Genomic DNA, 23,837 nt, shown 5'->3' on the forward strand with positions numbered 1-23,837 from the left:
TTGGCACCTCAGAGAGGTCCAAGGCAGCTCAGGAAAGGATCCTGTGGTACTCTGTAGACAAGAACCTTTACAGAGCTCTAAAGGGGAGCCAGAAGAACCAGAGATGTCTGTATGAGCTGTGAACACAGGACAGGATTACACATCCCTAACTGGGATCACACAGCAGTTGCTCATCTCTCAGCTCACGGGTTCATTGTGGGCCTTTGACCTGCTGCAGCTCATTCAGTCCCAACACAACACACCCAACAAGCTCTCCCAGGAACCTACACTTTGTACATGGGGCATGCAAAGAGCCAGAGCACAAAATGCAGATTGTGCTTTCACAGGATGGAAAAAAAGATGGATTATCCAAAAAGACTAAGTGAATATCAAGAAATATTTTATTGTACATGTAATCAAAGTTTAAAAAACAGACAAGGAGGAGCGAAGGACAGATTTCTCTAGATTCTCTTGACTATGCAGGGTACAGAAATACAACTAGGAAAGAATTAGCACATATTAGTACCCTTTGCTCCCCTTCCCTGCCCCAGTGGAAGAGGTTACATAAGCAAGATCTGTAATGCTTCAAATCAAGGCTTCTCAGTAATTGCACACTTGAGCTGACATAGCTGAAGTATGTTCAGTTTCATGAGAGAGAGTGTGTGCCTTCAAAATAGTTGTTTATAAACAAAACTACTCTCTCTTTAGTGGTTTGTGAGCATTACTCATTCAACACCAAGAGTATACTTAAAAGACTAATGATTTAGTGGCCATAACTGTCATTATATCTGAACCAACACTATCTTTTTAAGTATATGAATTATAGAAAATAGATTCCTTAGGCAGTTGAGAATATATTATCTAGTGGCAAAAACATAATGTAAAGAAGCAGAGGAAGTATTCACAGGGGAGAGGAGAGCTATGTGCTGAGCAGGGGCACACTGAGTAATCAGAACTAAAAAAGCTGAGTTCTGGAGTGCTGACCGCAAAGGAGTCACATCTCAGCATCATGGGTATAGGTTTCAGAATGCCTGCGTTGAAAAATATGGTACTCACTGCACATCTACATCAATCTCCGAGGTTAACTCACCCTAGATCCTCCTAACCTATTACAGTGAGATATTAAACATTTCTAGCACTGTAATTCATGTTCTGCCTTACATGCTGCAAGGAAGAAGGCTTCTGTTCTCTTCTAGAACCAGACAGAACCAAGTCTGAAAGTGAATGCAAAGAATTATCACCCCTGCAACACTTTCCTTCCTAGTTTAGAGGAGTGAAGGTCTTCAGAGCATAAAGCTGCAACTGCCCATCCAGTGCAAGCTGATTTTCGCTAAACAGTTTAGAAATAAACTTCCCAAAAAACCTAAGATATACAGCATGTAGCCAGAGTTGAACCAAATCAGTGTGACAAGTGCTAAATCCTGGGATGAAGGCAAAACAAGTTTTGGGATCCCCACAAAAGATGGTTTTGTTTATTCTTCAGTAACCCAATAAGGCTAGCAAATTAAAAACTCTTCATAAAGTTTCCAGAGAAAACCCATGGAAAAGCAGATAAAGTAACAGTAACTATCATATTCTGGATTCTAATGCCCTTTGGAGACTATCTGATTTTTGGCTTAAAATGCAAGTGAATCATGATGTATTAAGGATCTTAATCTGTTTCAGCCTACAGCATGGTCCAATGCAGATTATTAGTGTCAAGTTACACACCTAGGACTTGAATTCACTAACACTTGTAGCACCACTTGATTGTTGCTGTAAGTAAAGACAGTCTAACCCTCAACTCTTCTGCCAGAAAGAGCGTATTACTTTTGGTAATTGTGTACCACCACCTGTTCCAGGCCAGCTGACCTACCCTTTTTTGTCCTCACACATACTGCATCTGTTTTAAGAAAAATCTTAACAGCTCCAAGCTTAAACTCTGTGACATACCACCTTAGCTTCCAAAGTTACAAAATAAATTTTCCTTTAAACTATTCAAATGTGGGAGATTCACTTGACTGGCAAATCTGCTTACTGACAGTACCCCTCACTAGTTTTTTCCTTTATGTGCCAACTGCACAGTCATAAAAGCCTCACAGCTCTTTTTCAGTCTTCTCAGCTTTGAAACAGGAAAGGATCAATAAAAGTATCTCAGGATTAACACACCTAGGGTGCAGGGAAAAAGCAGCTGTTCTGTACCTCAGTAATTATTGCTCAGTATTTATCTGTTTTAAACAACATCAAGACAGTATTTGAATTTATGCTGTACTTTAGCAGAGACAGGTTCCCTAACATTAAAGAACATCAGCCTTTTCACAGAAAAAAAATCTCTAAAATCTAGCTGGCCATTTTTTCTTAACTGTTCCTTGTAACAAGGCAGATTTGTTTAGGTTTCCATTCTAACAACATTATAGTTGTCAAAGTACATGGCTCAGATCTGTGGCCAGTCTTTAGAGTAGGTGGGCTGCACATTTTCGTAACTACAAAAGTTTATCAGCTATGCTAAAACACTACATAAAAACCCCAGGATTGTTTGCGGACTCACCAGCTACCTACACAGAACAGCTGTTCCACAAAAGTGATTTCACTAACAACTGAACTTGAAGACAAACACTACAGGAAAGCCAAAAAAGGATCTTGTGTGATCAAGGATTCTCTTACTATCTTGTCTGAAAGAAGTTCCTCCTTCCATAGGAATAACCAAGATACCTTTTGGAGGCAATTTAGACAATAACTGCTCAAAAACATTTCAACAGAACTGCTTTTTGGAAGAGAGAATAAGTCATTTTACTATTTGCACAAATTGAATTTACTACACTCATTTTACTCTGGTAATGTTTTAGCTACAAGCTATCTGTACAAGATATATCAGCAGAGATAGCACATTGTTAACACTACATATGTAAACTGAGAGACAACAGGTCCTTCCATCCAGGAGTCATATTGCAGATAAACCGTTTACGTCAGTCCGAGAGGCTGCGGAACCACACTTCAGCACCACGGAGGTTCCCGGGGAGCCCAACAGAAAAGCTGTGCTCTACAAGGGTGACTGTCCATCCTGGAACAGCAGCAGGAGGAGAATCAAGCAACCAGTGTTTGCAGTAATATTCTGAGGAGGATTCCATTCGTTCGGTGGATATTGCTGTACATAAGGTGCATAAACCTGCCACGGAGGAGATCAGCGGGAAGAGAAGCCAGTGGCAAGGCTGCAGCCAACTACTGGCGTCATGTCCCAGATCTGGAAGAGAATTGTGGAGAATTACACAGCATCACTGTCAGACTCACAGGACTTTCTGCAAGAGGCATAGAAGCAAACATAAGACATCCCTGGACACAAAGAAACAATTCCTTTTTAATCTATGCTTGAGGAAAGTCTCATAAAGAGTTACACTAGCCTTACAAAGCAAAAGCCAAATTTGGGGCTCAAAGAGTTGCATTTCTGTGTAGGTCTGTGTTAAGAAGTGCTATGGAGTTTGTCACAAACATGCCTAGAGCAAAACAAGGACAGGGTGGCACAGTCTCAGTTCTGACACGCATGGTGAATGTAGAGCTCAGGCACAGAAAGATTCCGTATCAGTCAGAGCTCCATGTCACAAGGGCTTTCAGTGGCCATGCTCCAAGCCATGGAGCTCAGAGCAAAGGAGCCTGCATGTTCTCTCAGGTCTGTGTCTTTAAGGCTGCTGGCAGATTCTCCTACTGCTCATGTCTGCTGTGTTTGTTCAGAGACACAACAGTAACAGATCCAACAGCTGCACTCCATACAGTGGAGTTACAAGTCATTTCCTCATTCAGCTGCAGAAGAACAGCCTAGCAAATACAATTCCTTCTTCCCACAACAGATAGCTTATAGCAATAGTTGTCAGAAAGAATGAAAGAGTATACATATATGAACTCTATTAAGTATCTTGTAGAAATGCAGGAAAGAGATGCAGTAATACCTTCACAATCCGGTCACTCCCACAGGTCACCATGAGCCCTCTGGAGATGTCCATGGACATGTGTGAAATGTTGTGTTTTCCTTCATGAAAGGTTGCCAAGGAAGTACGGCTGCACAAGAACAATTTAAATGAAAGCCAGCCATCAGATGAAGCTCCATGGCATCATTACAGCAGTGCAAAATAATCTTAAAAGAAAATTAAGTTGCTCAGGTACTAATAAATCAATTCCAAGAGCCGCAGCCATATTAAAGGGGACAGAATTAAATCAGCAAGTCACGCTAAGGCACTGCTAGTGGAGTTGTACAGGTATGACATTTCCTGGCCTTCTGCAGCATGCTGTTAATAATACTACAGCAGAAGTGGGACACTGAATTAGCAAATACTTCTACTCCTGGCTAACGGAGTCAAGCTCAGGTACATGTTTCCCCTGCTTGCTACAGAAGCCATCTAGGGCACAGCATACCACTTTTCAAAAAAACCCAACCCCAGGCAAACAAAAAGCCCCAACAATAAAAACCCAACAACACAACAAAAAGCCCCAAACGCTCCCAAAATTTTCACATCTGATTACTCTGTTCGTATCAAGAGAGAAGGGGTTCCTTCATTTCTAAAACAAGTTTAATGGGACAGCAAATGATATTTCACCTGATTTGCTTGCATGGGGAAAATAATGTCGAGCTCTGAAGAATATTCCTCAAGTTTTTAGAAAGTGTACATTAACTGATGCATATACATCCTAGCAGCTGTAATGCAGCTAAAATGCATTGTCTGGTACCCACTTAGCAATGTTAACGCAATCAATAGCTTTAAACTAAATTGAAATGTTGAGACAAATATGTCTCAAGTCTAGATCTGGGCTCCTGGAAAAGAAGAACTACCAAGGATAAAAATGTTGTAATCCCACATCTGATCCAAATGTGCTTGCAGAGGCAGATGGGTGATCTCTGCCATCACAGTGCTTTCAGTCCCCAAGGACACAGCTCAGTGTGTTCTGTAGCATTGTGTGTGGATGTGGAGCAAGCCCAAGGGTTTCTGCACACCAGCAGTGTTACTACAGTTTATTACTCCCTAATACTCACTCTTCATCCTTGATCGACTCAAAACAGGAATCACAGACACGGACCTGGAACTCAAATCCCATGATTGGGTAGCTCGACCGTTTGGTGCTGCATTTGCCACACACTGCTTGCCCACATTTTCTGCAATGATGCTTCATGAAGGAAGAAGAAAATAAACAAGTAAGTCACTGTATTATGTCACTTGACCACTGTACCAATTGTCCACTGAACAACAAAAAAAACAAAGCTTCTGTTTTGCCACCTGTTAGAAAGCAACCTGTTAGGAAATGCCCTCTTTCCTCAACCAAAGAACAATATCTCTGGAGTTCTGAACAGTGATTTGAATCATTAATGGATTTATCTCCATACTCTCTACGTATATCCTCTTCTCCTGCAAGCTCCTTCTGGGAGAAGAGGAAAAAAAGGGTTGAACAAGCAACCCAGTTATAAACAGTCTAAGGAAGCCAGAAACAGGTGACTGTTGGTGCCTGTCCAGTCCCTTCTTAAAGAAAACTACCTGGAAAGCTTTCACATTCTGGTGCAGTAAGAACAGGGCCATTAGTGCTTCACTGGAGTGAGCATCTACATGCTCAGTTATGTTTGCCATTTTACACAACACTTGAGGATTAGCTGTCCATAGTTCCAAAGGATGGGAACATTCAGAGAAATCCAACAGAGCAATCCTAGCACAGCCTGCTTTGACCTGTGACAGAAGCTTGATGTAGCACCTTCACAGAAATTGGAAATGTGTTAGCAATGCCTAGAAGCTGTAACTTCTCAATATACCTCACTTCAAAGCGCAAAAATACCAAGAGTTGAAAAGATCTACCAGCCTTAGTGGTTTTCTGTTTACATTTTGCTCAAGTGCTGAAGTAGGGCTAGGCACTGAAATCAGGCATCTCACCTGTCTCAACCCTATTGTCTTTGTGTCCCACATTTGCTTTATATTCCAGAAGAAAGGCTGTTCACACTTCTGACAGGAATCACTTTCTAGCCACTGAGGAGCCTACAAAAGAGCAGGAGATGTAAGCAATCAGAATTGTCTTCCCTCATACAACAGTCAAGGAAGCTTGTTTTAAGAACCCAAAGTAAAGTTTTACTTGGAAAGATGCCTTAGTTCAGTTCTGGACATTACAACAATAAATTTCCTAGAGCATAGTACAAAGAAAGTGTAGCACAAAAAGCCCAGTCCCAGGAATACAGTTATTGGTTACCTACACACCTTCTACACCTTTTAAACCTACAAGAATATGTTATGTTACTGCTTTAGTAAGAAAATTCATTCAAAGATCTAAGTTACTAAACCTGCTGCAGGCATTTAAAGACTGATGCTCTGGTTGTCTGGATGGCTTTTAATGACCAGTGTAGTCCTAACTGTAGAAGCTATGAGGTAGTAATCCCCTCTAAGAAAGGGGGTGTCCAGAAGTAAATTCTGTGAGTAATTACCTTTTCTACTTTCATGGGATTGCAGTTTGCAATAATTAGGAACTCATCTGCGTTTTCCATCCTGCCCACATCTTTGTTAAGCGTCCCTTCTCCCACCCACACACTTTTCTTGCCATAAACGGACTAGAATGAAATGGCCAAATGAAAAAAGAGCTTTTACACATTTCAGCTCTCTCAGATACTTTAACTGAACATCCCTGTGAGAGATAGAGACAAAATATTTTTAGTACATAGATTTGAATTTGAACATGTATATTCTAGACAGCTTCATACATCTCATGAGGAAGTCTCCCTGAGACTTGACAGGAGGAAACCTGGAACAACAAAGCATCTTTTCTTTTCAATTCACTTACATTGCTGACAGTAAGAAAACAAGAGCATTCTCAGTTGCACCACCATGGATATGAACTGATACAGAAAGAAAGTGTATGGCCAGGTCAGCTGCTGTGTATTGAGATCTTTACAAAAAAATCTTGCCTGGGGACTGAAGAATTGCATCTCAATCTGCCTCTCACTTCTTTACCTGCTTTGACACAAGCTGAGAACCTTTTTCAAGACTATTGAAGCACAGTCCATTGGTTTCTTTAACACAAGAGTTTGACTGCTTTAGATTGTTGCAGAAGCAAAGGCCACAGACATTCCAGTGTTGTCTCTCAGAGATAAAACTCTAAGCAGTCCCAAGCATCTCCCGCATTTTTCCTGTCCTGGGAACCCATTTACTACAATGCAGCATGGACAGCCAGACAACACTGGGAAAGCCACCTGCAGAATTGACTAAGGAGAGTCACATTTGTCTCTGAAAATGCAAAAATAAATAATCTTTGACCTATGACATGAACTTACCTCTTCTCGGCTGATATCCATGTTCCAAACAGCAATGCCCCCATCAGCTGAACAAGACACCAGCTGCCGTGTCAGCTGGATGTAGCAGATAGCCTGCACCTTGTCACTGCAAACAAAGCACACGCTTTTTACCCACAGGTATTTAAACAAAGCTTGGTTTCCCAGCAAACCCTGATGTCTCCTTGTAAATAAAGCTACTGAGGAAGCCCAGAAGTGATTTCCAGTTTGTTAAGTCCACTAATCAGAGCTCTGAGGATGAGTGAACAGATGCTGTCACCCGAGCACTACCCTAGCATCAGGATGTTACTGAGAGTGTTCTTACAGGCCTGACCAGAATACCAGTACAGTTCCATGTTAACATTTGCTGGCAGTAAGCCCTGACAGTGAACTGAGTGTAAACTGGCTCAGAGTGCCTGTGCAAATACTCTTCTGTGCTGGCAAGGAGAGCTACTTGTCAAAACAGAGACAACTGGAAAAATAAATGTTTGTTTCAAGGTGCAACTAAGCAGCAGAGAGAGATTCCACTTTTGCTAACAAATCACAGTAAGTCAGGCTGTAGCTGCAAAGCAAAGTACGCATTCACCAGTAAGACAATCCTAAAGAAAGTAATGGCAAAACAAAAATCTGCCCTAAGAAATTAAACAAAGAATCTGAGTAGTATCAAACTGCTTTGCAACATCTACACTGAATTAAGAAGTCATTCTGCTTCTCAGAAGAACTTATTTTCCCATTCAGTACAAAGAGAACCTAACTGTTACAAGTCTTCACCAGGACACATGAGGCAGCAGTAACAGCAGTATAAAGTCCTCCAGTCACTGACTTCAGTTACTTCTTTGTAACCAAGATTCTATTATTAATTCTTTAGCCATAAAACTAAATCCCGAAGATTTAACAAGAGTTCTAGGGCTAAGACTATCAGTCTTGATTCAAAGGTGGATTGAGGCATCTAGAATTAGACAAGAGGAGAACACTCTATACAAACATCTTTAAATATATACAAGATCACTAGTACCAGTGCATTTCTAAGTAGAATATATCTTCAGTGGTGAACTGCCTGACAGTCTGAATTAGAGCCCTACATGTAAAAATGGCAGCTAGTGTTGGGTCTCTAAAAATTAAGAGCTGATTCTAATAGACAACTACCACAACTTCAGAAGAGGGGCGACATGACATTTTCTGAAGTTGAGAGACTACCCCTGTAATTCAGCCAGTTATCACCTCACTGATTGAAAGACAGAGAACAGGAAGATATTGAAGCTTATTTTATATGTATACATGAACATGCTTGTACATAAAGGCTCTAGCCCTCCTCTCACAGGTAACTCAGTGCAGTATTTACAATACAGACATATGCAATTTTTACATAAAGGCCAAAGCACATGATTTAGGATTTTTATCCACCTCTTTCTATAAACTGCTTCTGTGTTATTTCTAAACCATGGCAATAACACATTAAACATATCTAAGAAAAAAGATTCATCAGTAAGGCTTTCCTAGTACTGATTATTCTTCTTGCCCTTCAGAGTACTCAGGGTTCTGCAAAGAGTAATTTTCTCCATTATTCACAACAATTCAAATATCTTGCTATGCTATTTAGTCCTCCTGGGACTGCGTGTTCATTACAGGACATGTATGAAAAATAAGACTCCATTACATACTGATGTCCCTGGAGCAGCAGAGTTCGCCCCTTCCTTCCACCAATATCCCACATGATAATGCTGTGGTCAGAGGCACCTGAGAAGAGCAGCCGTTGGACAGGATCCCACCACAGGGAAGTAATACTCCCTAGGAAAGAACATTCTGCAGTTAGATGTAAGGGACTGGCTCCCCAACGCAGTGATGCCCTCCTGGAGCATTAAAGTGAAACCTGTGGTACTGCCTTACTCCAGTAACATATTGAAAGCCTTAAGGCAAAGGAAGCATCCAATGGCAAAGCGCAGTCCTGACAGAGAGGCAAGGAGTACTGGACAATGGAACGGATGTCCCTCAGAACAGAGATATAGCATAAGCCAGAAAGTCTGAGTTCTGCCCCTGTTATTTAGGTAGGTGATCTTAAGAGTTGTCAGGCTGCTATGTGAGCTTTGAAAGATAGAAGTACTAACACTTGTCAAACAGAAGCCATTATCTACAACACAGTGAGGTGCTTGGTCAGTGGCTGCAGCACAGTTCACAGTACTCTCAGATAAAGCAACTCCCTCACGTAACCATTTACAACCATAAAATAGTTGGACTAAGAAATGAAGTGACAATTTCAGTGCTGTTAGCAAATCTGCCACTATTTACTAAATTACAAAACTAGATTTCAGAAGGCCCGGTGTGACTGTGAATCAGGGATAGACAGAAGTGAGTCATCTGACAGTAGCAGCCTTATACTAAACCCATACCCCTGATAATGTAGCCAGGAGACTAAAGGAGTAATTTTGTTACTCATGCCACCTACAGTTGTGAAGTTGGGACATTTTATTCCCTTGCAGAGATACTTCCCTTTAAAGAATCCTTCCATTGCTCAATTGTCATCAAAAGCTTGGTAGTCCGACACCAAGATGATGAATGGTAATTAGAGCCCAAATCACTTCTTTCCAATGCTCTGAAGCAAGAGGCTGTGGTTTTTTGGTTTTTTTTTGGGGGGGGGGATGTTGGTTTGGTTTTGGCTTTTTTTGACTCCTTTAGGGCTATGTTTTCAAACTGACCATCTGGGAATAGGACCAAAAAGGCATTATCTCAGCATTACACAGAGCAGTGTGCAATACACAGTGAATTCTGGAAGCTAAGAACAAACTCTGAAACCATTTAAACTGCAAAGCAAACACTGCTTGTGCTCATGAAGTCACACTTAGCAAGAGCTAGAAAGCAAACGATGAAATCAGACTTCTGAAGTCTGTCAAACACAACTGCACTCAAAGAAGAATTAGATGCCATTTAAGTTTAGAGTTACTAGATCTTGAGAATATTACACAGATATGGTGGAGGAAAAAAGGTTACAAAATCTGATTTGCTTAAAAAAAAAAAAGGAAAAAAGATTAAATAATTAGTACTATACCGGTTGAAATCATCTTTTGTGCTAGCTCAATTCTTGTTTTAAGGATCACAGTCCCCATAAGGAAATATATGAGCCAAAGTTGGCTGCTGTGTGGACAGCACTGCTGAAGTTGGTTCTTGGAAGCCCATCACAACTCAAGAGACAGAACACACACCAGAAAGTGCCACACACACACATACTGCTTTCAGACTAACTGCAACATCTACCAAGAAGCTGCATTTGAACACAGATCAGTGCAAAAGTATAAAGAGGCAAAGGAGTCTCTAGGGCCAAGCGAATTATTGTGCTCTAAACAGAAACAGAAATTCTCCTTGAAAGCAGAAGAGACATTTATCACTTGAAAAACTCAACTTGCCTTCTGCATTCAAAACCAACTGTATCATTTTACAGTCATCTGTAGATCAGGAGTCTACCCAGCTTTAACAAAGCCTACTCTATACTTCCAGCTGTTAAACAAGGCAGCCTTTTCCAGTGGGTCAGACTCATGACCCAGCAGTTCATCCCTACCCACATGCAAACTGTCAGCTGATTTGAAAGTTACCAGTACCACATGGGAAAAGGCACAGTCTTGTTTATTTTTCTCAGCATATTATTAAGTCACACATTATTCTGTGATTTGCATTCTTGCCTTACTCATTGCAGCAGACAGTGGATCTGTATAATGTCATGGACCACTTGATTCTACATTTGATAGAAGGACTTCAGCTGCACTGTAGAGGATGAGACATTTGCCTCAGACTAGGCAGTTTCTCCAATGTTAAGGAGACTAAAGCTTTTAAAGGTGGCCATCTAGTGGATAACTTGTGTGTTGAACTGAATGCCTATGTTTACTTTTATTTTTCATCTATAATAAAAGTACCTGCAGGTATTTATAAGGCTAAGACTTCCCTTCAGCAAGAATGTGTTTGTTCTTTAACAGAAAGTCAAGTACAGCTTTCAATAGCTTATGATAACCACTACCCTGGACTGGTTTATCATCCAGGATCTAGCCTTAAGAGGCAGATATGCAGCTGAACGTCTCACCCCAGCTTACAAAGAGGTATCTGGGACAAGTGGCATTAAGACAAATAGTTGCTTTTTACTTTACCTTCATGCCCTTTGAGGGTTGTGATAACTGAGCAGGTATTCTGCTCAAGCTTCAGAAGAGTGATCTGTCCAGAATAATCACCAACAAATGCATGCTGAGTTTCATGATCATATCTGAACACCAGTCAAGGAGAAGCTTCATTTGTTCGAAGAGTGTTTTATGTGACTGAAACAGTCAGCTAGAGTCCAAAAAATTGGAAAAGAACATTTTAATACACCAGATAGATATTTACATAATTACTTCTAAAGTGGTTGGAGACTGTTAATAGACCTTTTTGATTCCTAACTTCTCATCACACTTCCCTACATGTGCAAGTAAAACTGCAAGAAAATAAGAGAGAAGAGTTTAAGAAAGGCACTGGAGAAAGCCATGAGATAATCCATGCCCTAGTTTAAGGCAAGCCAAGTAGCTTCAGGCCATTTCTAGCAGATATTTACAGAACACACTCATGCTTCTCTACCAGATACCAAAACTCAAAGGGCCACTTGCTGCTGTGCAGAGCTCTCTGCAACCATTAGGAGCAGCTCACTGGACACTGGGCGGCATTCAGTCTTACCTAGTATCCTCTCCAATAAACCCTTCATTTTCTACCATGTCAGTAGTTGATATCCCTAGGAGAGAAAAACCAAGACACAAGGATGCTGACCCTCCACAGTGAGCTCACATTACAGTGAAAGTACACTCCCAATGTTCCAGCTACTGCCAAGGTGAGATTGTCTCATTTCTTGTCCTGTTCTCTGGACTTCCCAGTTGACCAATGCAGGTCCTTGAGTGTGGTATTGAAAACTGAACTAATTTCAGAAAGGATTCTGTCAGTTAACACTGAGAAAAAGCCACACCACATCCTACCATGGGATCCATTAACATGGTGGCACGTTGAGCAAAAGCATTACACCTCGTAACAGTTCTGATACTCCGTTTTTGCCATGATGCAACTGTGAACTCCAGAAACCAAATCACGGCAAGCCAATGGAACTAGATAATTTGCTGCTTTTACAAGACTTTTGTTATTCAGAATATAAGCAAGAGCTATGAAAGATCCATGCAGCTGATACCACATTACCCAAGAGCTGTGTATAAACTTAGGTGTCCTCCTGGAACCACACAAAAACAGAAGCAGCAGCTAGAAAACTAGCCTCTGGTATCCAAAGAAAGGCTCACTTTAAAAAGACAGTCTACCAGAAAGCCCACCACCCTAAGTGAAAATGCAGAGGCTTTGCCATCTGATGACATTCCAAAATCTCTTAAGCCTTCAGGATCTTGAGATAAACAATTTACTTTCAATAAATCCTCTAACTCCCTGAACATGCGATCTTTTCTTCATCTTGGAAGTTCAGACTTGCCTTATCCCCACTAATCCAGTAAAGAATAGGCACTCTGCTGTGTTTTTAAGAAGCTTACACATACGATCATTGACAAACAACTTCTAAGGAACCTCCTTCCCCACAGGGAGACCAAGCACCTAGTACACACACCAGCAAGCTGGTTCTTCCAAACACAAGTCCAAAGGCAGATCAATTACAATGGATTTTCAAATGTCAAGTTCTTCAGTGGAAATTTATTTTTATATTGCTATAAAAGGTCATATTCTTTTCTCCATTTTAATAATAAACTGTGCCATTATTTGCAATAGCATTAGCTATAGAAGCCACTGAATTCAGTGAGGCTCAGACTGTTCACCAGACTGCTGTGAGCTGGTCTCCAACACACAAACCAGCTGTAACCTATTCTGTGCTGCATTCAGCTCACAAAACTCCCCTGGACTCTTTTTAAAAAAGAGCAGCAGTATAACAGTAGAAACCTGACAGTTCTTCAGTCAGTAAGGCAGAGTCTGCACAGATGGGAGACCTCAGACGGCCAGACATGCAGCTGACAACTGACCTTTCCCCCCAGCTTACGAGGACACAGGTGTACAGCCACTCTAGAGAGGGCTTCATGTTTTCAAGAGATGTTGTTGACCTATTTCAGCTTTTTGAATCTTGCTACTTTAAAACATTATTGTCATTAAACCTCATACAGCAACTAATACCTTCAATTACTAAATATCTGAACTGCCACCATTAACAAGAGCTAAAAAATAGTTTCAGAATTTCAAGTATTTAACTTGTTGTCAAAAGCTTTGATATGTGAACGACCTTTCAAGTTACTGGGTTTGTAAGTCTTTTACATAGGGTAAAGAATGCCCTGAAGTACTTACAGCTGAATAGACAACCAGAGTGCCTAAGCTGCAAATGCTGCAGTTAAATGTAGTTTACAGAAAGCAAATTGTACACAAACAAATTACTACTGGTGAATAAAGTTTCAATGTACCTGGTAGCTAAAAGATAGAAAATATTAACTTGAGCAAAGACAGAAAACTTAAAGCAGTCCAAAGGGTTTTTATGATTTTTTTTATGCTCTAGAAGGACTTAAAGGCACACTGGCATCTGTTGAATGAAGTGACTTGCCCAGGAAGTCTATGGGCCAGGCTACAGATACAGTCACTGCCACAAGATGCTACAGACACCTCAAAATTAGGAACTAGTACAGACTGGGATTTCTGCAGCTCATGGTCTCTTCTGCTATCTAACCACTAACAGGAATAAAGGTATTAAACTTCTAATGAGAATAAGGGTTAGCAGACTTGCAAGAGATGTCACTCTAGTTTTTACACATGAAAAGCTAGGAACAAATTGAGGTAAAGGAACAAAGTACTCTTCCAGCTTCAGGGTAGCAATCATTTTTTAAAGGATACTGTAGACATGAAGCCCAAGAGGTGAAGTAATGTCTCCCCAGCATGCTCCCACTCCTGGTGCACATCCAGCTGATACACTTGTCATGACCTGTGCTGATAAGCCACTCTGAGGCCAGGCAGAAAGTAATAGCAGACACTCGATTCTGGTGAGCTGTGAGAAGAAAAAGATTACGGCTATTTTCCCCCAAAAATCAAAGTGCGGTGTACTTCCATTCTAATTCAGACAAACAGAGGTTGAAGATGACATCTAGGCAATGCCCCAGGGAAATCTTGTATCATTACAGTATACTTGCATCAAGGCTGGATGAAAAGGTTCCCATAGTTCTGTTTAGGATTTGCCTTCTGAATAGCTCAAGTGAACCAAACCCATCAGTCAGCTGATGAAAGCGTTTCTCCCAGAGAGAGAGAAACTGAGATCAGCCCAGATACCCAAGGTTAAGGAAAGGCAAACCCTCAGCTTCCTCTAGTTAGCTCAGGACTTCTGGGGAGTAATGCAACACATCTGAAAACATGAATTGCTTTATCAAATGCATCTTTTCCTAACCCCAGAGAGCTATGCTCACATTCATAATTCTAAGCACCTGAAAGGATATCTAGTCCGTGGCATTCAAACTGCTTCCTGTGACAGCAACCAAATCCCATCTAGCTTTGTTGAGAATGTTGCCACTAAGCAGGAAGTTATATGTGCTTTAGAAAGAAGCCTCCCCTGCCCCCCAAGATGCAAGTAATTCCCTTGACTAAATTGTCAAATCATCTCCCTTAGGATAAAGGGAGGTTTTGTTGCTCTAAGAACAAGGTCTTTCTCTCACAAGCAAGAACATTGCTTCCTTCTATCAGTGTCAGGGAGTCACAAGACAAACTGCACTTTGTTTTGCTACATAATCTGCAATCTTTAAGAGCCTCCTTCAGGCCTTTCACATTAATATTCCAATTTTAACCAACAACTGAGTTTTGCATTTTTCTAAAGGAAGTGTAGAAAAATGCTGAAATTAGTACCTTTATAAATATTAGAACAATGCCACAAACCCACGTTTACCACATTTTGGAAAAATAAGCTCTTTTTCATCCCTGTTGCTCTCCTAGGATGACAGAGAAGGTAAGGACTCTTACCTTGAGCTAGGAGTAACCAAGTCCATTGATTACAGGAAGTAAGGCCAGAAATTGAAAACACCAGAATGTACCTTTAGAAAGCTCTTGCACCAACACTCATGTAATACAACTGCAGCTGAAGAGCAAAAACTGAGCTCACTAGTTCTGGCTCATTACATTTGCAGGCTAGTGATTTAGTGAATTCAGTGATCATGACTGCAATTTGGACGCAGCTGTCTGACAAAACGCTTTTCTTATGGCAGTTATCCCCCAACTAAGTGACAACTCTAAGGTCAGTCATAGTTAAAGCATATTTGGATTTGATAAATCTGTGACTGTGTCCAGTTTTCCAAGCATTGTAGATACCTTTCCTTTACACAAATGTTATTGTAGATAGTGGTTAACCGTTTACCTGGATAGGTCTTCACAAAGTTCATCTTATTAAAGTCCTCAGAAATATGAAACTCCTAAAAGTTAAGTGAAATTGTTAGAAGATACCACAGTGGCATAAGCAACATTGATACCCAAAAAAGAGCAGCAACCTCACAGACCAAAATTTGCATAGCAAATTCCACAAAAAAACAAGCAGCTTCTGAGGCTGGAGCAAAGCACACTGAAACATCAACTGTAAATGAAAGTATTAAGTGAACTGAATTTTTAACAGGGAACATCCTTTCAGAATTGAGTTTGCTGAAGGGACATTATAGGAAGGGATAAGATCTCATTTGTCCCCAGCATGAGCAAACAAAACTGTATCTTATAGTACTTAGGATTTGCATGTTTGTGACTTCACAATGGACAAGTTTAAGTGAGAGTGTTCTCTATTTGATCCATTAGACCCAATGAAATTTTAGAAGTCTCAACTTGAAATTTCCAGTAGTTATCACTAGAATTCTACACAGCTCTTTGTAGATTATTCATAGCAGTTATCTGCAGAATCACTCTTTATGACGCTCATGCAGTACTCTGGCTCCCTATGGGGCAGTTGTTATTTTGACCTTATTTTCATAGAGAAAGGAAACCATTAAAGCATCTGAGAGTCACAAGATTCCCCTCCTGTACCAAGGGGGCAAAAATAAAACACAATTTCTGTTCTGCCAAGTGTATGCTCTCCAAGACAGGGATAGCAATTACAGCAAGAGTAGAGAAAGAGAGCAGAAAGAATTCCCAGCAAGAGATGAACTCAGCCTCTTATAATTTTAGATCTAGTGTTGAAATTTTTAGATCATAAAATGATCTGCAGCAAGCAAATCCGGAGATGTGTGCATGGCAGGATACAGACAGATGCGTACTCCTGGCAAAGGGCAAACCAACTGCAGTTCAAAACCCCTGTCAGAGCACCACCATGGCACTCTGCCCAGCTTACTGCACTCCTCTCAAAACAACTCCTTGGTAAAATGTAATTGTTTGGGTCCACTGCTGCACTAATGGCTCAAGGGCTTCTGGAGGCTACCTGGCTCACATCTAGCCAGCAGAACCTTTGCTTTGCAGTCCTCCCACATACATCTCAGCTGAACTGCCAAGAAGCTCAGCCACTTAGCAGTAGCTGCATTCCACAATAAATGGAAAGAAAACAGACTATCAGCTGCCAGCAACACATGGACAATTTGAGCAATTCTAACCTACATTCGGAGGAAAAGTCACAGCAACTTACCATGATAGCTCCATTATCCTGGCCAACAAATATCCGTCTGCTGTCGTGATGATAAGCCATGGCAGAACACGGTGCTGTCAAAAAAAGCAAGCACATTACAGTATTTAAATAGAGGTATTAGGATACACATGACCTTAATAAAAGCCAATTCTTTCACTCAGGACAAAAGCTGTTTAAGTAGTTTGATAGAAACTAGTCTGCATAACTAACATCCCTTGGAAAGACAGTTCAATTCCCATGTGTGAAGCTGAGGATGGGAAAACGACTACTCAGATATACCAACAGGAACCATATGCAAACATGACTTCCTGCCACAAGGTGCAACTCAGCAAGAGGAATTTTACACAGGCTGAAAGTTGAGCTAACAGCAACAGCTGGTTACACTTGAGCTCACTAAAATTATCTCAAATGTAGCCCTGAAAGAGAAAAATGCACACCTTGGAAAGCTAAGAGTATTCTTATGTCTCAGCTTTCAGCTAGCAGTTAGAAAAGCTCACTTAACTGGCCAAGTTATTTGCCATTATTTGAGGCACATCCAGCTGCAGATCAACAATGATTTACCTGGTGAAGGATGTGGTTCTGACAGAACACTGCCACAGATCTCACCCACCATGCAGCTAGTTTCAAATCAAAGACTGAGCTAGACTTGCCGCAAAGCTCCCAAAATCAAGATCACTGAGGGAATCCAGCCCTTGGGTAAGTGAGAAGGAGGTATTCCTACACCCAACCCAAGTGCAAAACCCATGCTATGCCTGGCCACCACTTACCATGTCCCTATTGTACTTACACGCCATGGTGTGATAGATGCTGGGCCAGTACTGCCCACTGTCTCTCTTCAGCCATACTCGGATTGTCCTGTGTCGTGGGAAGAGCAGGGAGAAGCCAGCTGTAAGTGCATAATCCCTTGCATCTGAACCACATCATTTACTTATGGATCAGCTCCACTCCCCTCAGCTTTTGTGCTACTCAAATAGAATAGAGGAATGACATAACAAGTAACAGTACTCAAATACTACTCTAACATAACAAAAATACTTCCTTCTTGGCTCTGGTTGATATAAGTCAAATTCAAACTGCAGAAACTTTCTATCTTTGGCACAGCAAGCCACAGTTTGTTTATAGCAGATTAAATGTCTTGATACATTAAAAAAAAAAAAAAAATTGCAATTCATTTCATTATGGAAGTCCAATCTTTTTAATTTTTACAGCATCTCTGGTAACTCACCCTTCAGCAAGCCAGATACTGAATATTAACAGAATATTAACCTCATCTTCTAGACCAGCACATTACTGACATCTCCATCCCCAAATATTAAGAATCCATGGAGGACAGCATATCTAACTCAGTATTATTTCCTCTAATCCCTCATGTAGGAATGCAAAGGACAAGCAACATTAGTTGCTGTTGGTTTGCACTGCTTCTCTGCCCTAAATATGATCAGGATTGATGAGCCAGTCAAATGGAAACTGAAAAGCTGACAAGATTACTTTGACAGTATGCTAAGATTTTTTTATAAAACTGGCTTTAGTGTGCAACCTTCCAGAATCATCTCCTGGAAGGAAAGGATAAGTGATGTTGAGAACATTTAGCATTATACTACTCTGATGACAGTCAAATCCTGGGAGGAGGGATATAAGAGTATCAGCAAGGAAGTGAAAAGCTGTTGTCAAGTAAAAACATTCCTACAACAGACACATTAAGGGACTCTACACCGAGAAGTTAAGAGCACACATGTAGACAGTGTTAGCGTTAATTTAAGTCCTCTTGAAATTTCCTCTCCAAACTGTTGTTTGCCTTTTCGTTACTGTTTAAATCCAACTTCCTCATTCCTAAATGACTTGTAAATATAAGTACCTAGAAACATTGTCAAGAGGCTCCACTGTAGTGTTCTATTTACTGTTAGTGAACAAAAGTTCTGGTATTTAGAATTCTCTAGAAAAATACTGGGAGACTGATTAGTTAAACATCATGTAGGATCAACAGTAAAGAGTTTAACAAAAAGAGTACAGGAAGGGACCAAGGTCCTGCACCACAAGCAGAACTTTTACTGCTGAAGATACAAGAGTTGCATTCTAATTTTAAAAGATCACTCAAAAACAAAGCAGACGATGCCCACCCTTAATGTACTACTTTTCAAAAACTTGAAAGCAATACAGCTGAGCATACTGTCTCAAAACAATGATTTTCAGCTTTTAAATCAAGTTACTTTTTTTTACCAGTTATGGGGCATGTGTATCTTAGTCCAGTCCGCTAAATATTTTGCATTAAGACTATCTCTTAAAAGCTATCACTTCCTCTTTACAATAATCAACACCCTGCCTTATATCAGTAAGTTACCTCTTCAGAAGAGCAGTTGCTATTTCTTGGTAACACAGAATATGGGAAAAAAAGGGTTTTCAAGTAATTCTAATGATGCCAACCTAATAGCACAGGTTAGCACCTATGCACCTTTATAAGCTTTTTAACTTGCTTTTTAAAGCGGCTCCATCATACTCAAACTGTTCTGAACATCTCAGATGGTGGCTTCCACTCTCAGTAATTAAACTCTTTCACTTCTAGGCAAAGTCATGTATTATTTTTTATTTTTAAAAAATTACATGATAAGTTATCATGGTGACCAAAGTCATGCGTTGCTTTTTTAAAAGCAGACTTAGCTTCCTCTCAGTATTGTGGTTAATTATATTGAACTAGAGTAAAGGAAGCATTTTTTTCTAAGAAATTATTTAATGGGAGTATAACTTCTGTGTTGATCATCAACAGTACAGTCACTCAATGAAGTCAAGAACCTAAGCAAATAGCTGCAAGAGTTAGCAAAATTAACTTCTGAAAGCTTCTTATTTTGGTTTAAGTAAGATTTAGACTCTGCTCACCTCATGCTTGCAAAGATAAGCTGTCATACAGCTTTATATCTAATTATATAAAACTCTGACAGAGCAAAATTTGAAGAGATCGTTTCACAGTAGTCAGCAAGTGACCTGTGCCAAAACGCCACTTCTCCCTGATTCTCTCTTACAGACCTGTTTTTGTGATGCATCTCCTTATATTAGAACAAATTAATTTGTGAAATACTAGTTCTTAAAGGACTAGAGAAGTCCTCCAGTAATGCTGCTCCCACAATCTCTGTCAACCACTCAATTGCTTTGTTATGAAAACTTCCTTGAGTCTTCAACACTTTCCTCAAAACCTGGTTGTTATTTAAGGAAGAATCCTGTGCTCAGTACCTGAGAAGACCTGGCTACCACTCACTTCTCCTTAAGCATTCCCTACTAAGGGTCTAAAAAGACACACGGTTGTTTGACAGCAGTCTCAGTAAGGATGTAAAAATGCTGAAACTCGTTAAGGAGTACCAGAGATAGATACAGACTTTTTAAATTCTAGACTTTGTCTCAGAGTGGCAGGAGGAAGCAAGACTTCTTAAAAAATGATTAAAAATTACCTCCAAACTTCCCTAACATTCAGTATTGAACCAGAAACTGTTTTCAACTGGACAGCATGCACATTTATAGAAGCCAAATTCAAAGGGGTTTTGGCATAGGACTTTTTAATGTAATATAAAGAAAGACACTCAAAAACCGTCTTCAAGCAACACTAACTGTGGCCTTACCAATTTCTAAGAGTTTTTATTGTTCTCAATTGCTGTTTCATTTACAGAGTGAGCGCCCAACAGCGTCGGAGAAAAACCCTGAGGTTTGAGAGCAGAGACAATACTGTGTTCCAAGAGTGTTTGTGCTCCTCCTACACAAGCTGCCCTCTGAAAGCCAACAGCACAGGTGCCAGGGAGGGAGAAGTGATGAAAGACCAACAGTCAAACCCAAACCTGTTACAATGCCAGCACTGCTGCAGGTTACTACACAGCTACACCAGCCCTGTATCTTCCTAACTCCTTCAAACCACCAACAACTGCATTCCACCCAGTATCAACCACTGACAGTTGTTTTCCTAACAAGAACAGAATACTGCCTCTTTCTGGTAGTTTAACTAAATCAAAAATATTTATACTGTCATCAACCTTGTTCCCAAAGCAGCACTAGGAATCTGGTTTAATCACATTGCAATGGAAGCTCAAAGACACAGCTGATAGTTTTTATCAAATTTCTACTAAAACTAACACACATTTCGACCAATATTTAAGTTCCATAAGGAAAAAAAAAAAAAAAAAAAAAAGAAGCTAATACTGTACTTTAAGCAGCTACTCATGGTCACCAAACACCAGCACTGAAATGTGCCAGGGACTCCAGAGCTCCTGTTAGCTTGTAGTAAATACATTACTGTCATCTTTAGGGTCTTGTGCACAGTTCATCATCCCTCAGCATTCCCAGCTGCAGCTGGGAAACACTCCTCTTGCCTTAGCTATTTGTCTGCTAAGGGACACGCTGCAACAATTCCCAACATTGTCTTGCAGCCAGGGTCAGACAAGATGCCAACAGGGACACAGAGTTAATCATCCTTCCAAGATAAGTTCTGAGAAAGCTTCACAGATGGCAAACGTCCTGCTGAAAAATCCGATTGGGAAAATTAACTCTTTGTTTCCTGCAGGTAATCTTGTTCCTTCTTTCATCTTTAAAACTTTAAAAAAATTGTAGAATTTTGTTGGCATTCACAGATCCGCTACAAAATTTTTTGTATCCTCTGAAAAAATAAAACTATTACTTTTCATGCTAGGAAATATAATAATTTGAAACAGAAAGAACTACAATGAGTAGTTCTAACAAGAGAATAATCTACAACATTCACAGAGAATGTTTGTGCACCAATGTTTTCCTCACTACCCAACTTGTAAACACATTCCTCTGGCGGGTTATTATGAAATACTTGACAGCCTTAGCTGCATTAAGATGTAATAAAAAATACTTCAGCCCTGCTCTTAGTTCACACAGCAGCTCTTTTGCTCCTTGTACTCTGCACTTTGCTGCCAGCAGCATAATCACTTACGTAGTATTAACACCTACACCCCACTTGTAGTGAACAAACAGGGGAGCACTGTTTGACAACATGTTGAACATGAAAGTGAAAGCTTTGATGAACTGTAGGAGGTATCCCAGATTAGAGGTAATACAGTGCAATGGTTCCTGAAAGTTTAAAGATTTAAGTAATTTCTCACAGTAAGGCGGGTGACACAAATTCAGACACGAGTCCACAGACTCACTCAGAAGTTACACACACCAAAGGTGGGCGGTGGCTTCTGTTCTCCTTGCTCAGGTCTGTATCTGACATCAAAACCTGCCCAGATAAAGATGCTGTTCCATCCTTGGCTCTTATCAGCAGTCTAAGCATGCAGACTGCTTAACTTTCGGCATTAGACCTTGAGTTTGAACGCTGGCACTGTCTGCCACAGGCAAGCCTCTGCAAGCCTGTACCATGAAACTGTGAAGGTTGAACTCTGATATGGAGTCTTAAAAATCACTATTTCCTCTTGTCTCCTTCAGGAAGCCCATCGAAGCAAGCTGAAAAAACACAATCAATCACTCTGAAGTGCCTGGAAGGAAAGGAAGCTGCCAATTCCCATCCAAAAGCTGATATTCAACATGTACTGCACAAAGACATCTCCATAGGAAGGGATGACATGAATGAAATAGACAGCTGATCTGTTTGCACTTTTGGACCTAAAAATAAATGCCAGAAAACCTAGTTCAGATAACATCGTTGCTCTGCTGATTTTCAGCACTCATACCCTCCTCTTTCTCACAAGGTCAAGCTTTTCAAATTAAAATTTATGCAAATATTAATGCAGATCTAGTTTTAAAAGTTTTAGAGTAAAACAGTAAAAATAGCCCTGCACCAAGCTACACCTCAAAGACTTTCGCAGTTTTGTACTTTTAGCATCGTTCTTTCAAACGGGGCCACAGTTTCTTAAGAAGCATCTCCCACCCCTCTTCACATTTAAGAGACACTTTCCACATAGCAGGGGTGAAATTCCATCTCTCCCTATACACTGCAGACCCCTCACCGCTCTCCTGGCCACAACCCTCTCTACTACCTGCTTCCTCATTTCCACTTTCATTTCATCGGAGTTCATCTGTCTGCTTAACGACCTTACTAGCTTCTGTATACGTTTCACATGCCATGTAAGCCAGTGCCGAGAACCAGGGTTAGACTCTGAAGAGTCTTTCCCTTCCAAGCAGAAAGCACCGTGCTCAGCAGCTCGTCACACCCTCTCCCCTCTCATCTTCCAACTCACACCCTGAGCAGCTTCAGCCAGAGGGGAGCAGGTCTGGGACCTGCACACCGAGCCATCAGAATGGGCTCGTTCCGACCAGAGCAGCTCGGGGAGCTCCAACTCTCCCGACGGGCAGGGGAAGCAGTGACACACTGCAAGTGTTTCAGCCAGCAGAGCGGAAGGCCGGGGGAAACACACCCCCTCACTCCTGGTTCTGGTCATAACCTCTGCAGGACCCACTCACACACAGGACGAGCTGCGCTTCCCCAGCTGCTCCGCAGGGGCAGGACGGCGCGCACGGAGCACAGCAGCTTCCCCCCGCCGGTGGGAAAGCGTCAGCCCCGCGTCCCGCACCGGGCGGGCCGAGCCAATCCTCCCTCACAGCTGATGGCATCTTCCTCCCTGGGACGGCGGATTTCCTTACGGCTGCAGGCACGGAGTCCCTGCGCGCCTCCCGGCAAAAGCACAGCGCACACACGGATTTCTCTCAGCAGCCCCCGCCGCCCCGGCTGCCACCCCAGCCCCGCGGCCCGGCCCGGCCCGGCGGGGAGCGGGCCCCGGGTCACCTGTCCTCGCCGGCCGTGATGACGCCGTCCTCCTTGGGGATGAGGAGAGCGGCGCTCACGGCGTCCTGGTGCCCCTCGACCTTGCTGAGCAGGACGGGCCGGCGGCTCTGCGGCCGCGAGTGAATCTCGGCAGCCATGGCCCGTAACGCTGCGTGTAGCGGCGCCGCCCCGCCGGGCCGAGGTGTCCCGAGTAGCGGAGCAACCCCACGGCGCGCCGATGCCGTCACGGGCGGGGCGGGCCGCCGCCGGCCGTATGCGCTAGA

The 23,837-nt window shown here is 41.6% G+C and overlaps 1 protein-coding gene across 1 annotated transcript; it reads right to left on the reverse strand.

Annotated features, from left to right (window-relative positions):
* Nucleotides 1-362: 362 nt before the first annotated feature.
* On the reverse strand, nt 363-23,795 carry WDFY1 (WD repeat and FYVE domain containing 1). The gene is made up of 12 exons (XM_040074082.2): nt 23,575-23,795; nt 17,638-17,705; nt 16,851-16,924; nt 15,609-15,663; nt 14,108-14,258; nt 11,374-11,486; nt 8,905-9,031; nt 7,247-7,352; nt 5,862-5,963; nt 4,979-5,109; nt 3,900-4,008; nt 363-3,199 (listed from the first exon to the last, which is right to left on the reverse strand). The coding sequence occupies exons 1-12, from the start codon at nt 23,709-23,711 to the stop codon at nt 3,140-3,142; spliced, it is 1,233 nt and encodes a 410-aa protein (XP_039930016.1). The 5' UTR covers nt 23,712-23,795; the 3' UTR covers nt 363-3,139.
* Between the last annotated feature and the right edge of the window lie 42 nt (nt 23,796-23,837).

Source organism: Hirundo rustica, chromosome 10, assembly GCF_015227805.2.
Source record: "Hirundo rustica isolate bHirRus1 chromosome 10, bHirRus1.pri.v3, whole genome shotgun sequence".
Taxonomy (NCBI): Eukaryota; Metazoa; Chordata; class Aves; order Passeriformes; family Hirundinidae; genus Hirundo; species Hirundo rustica.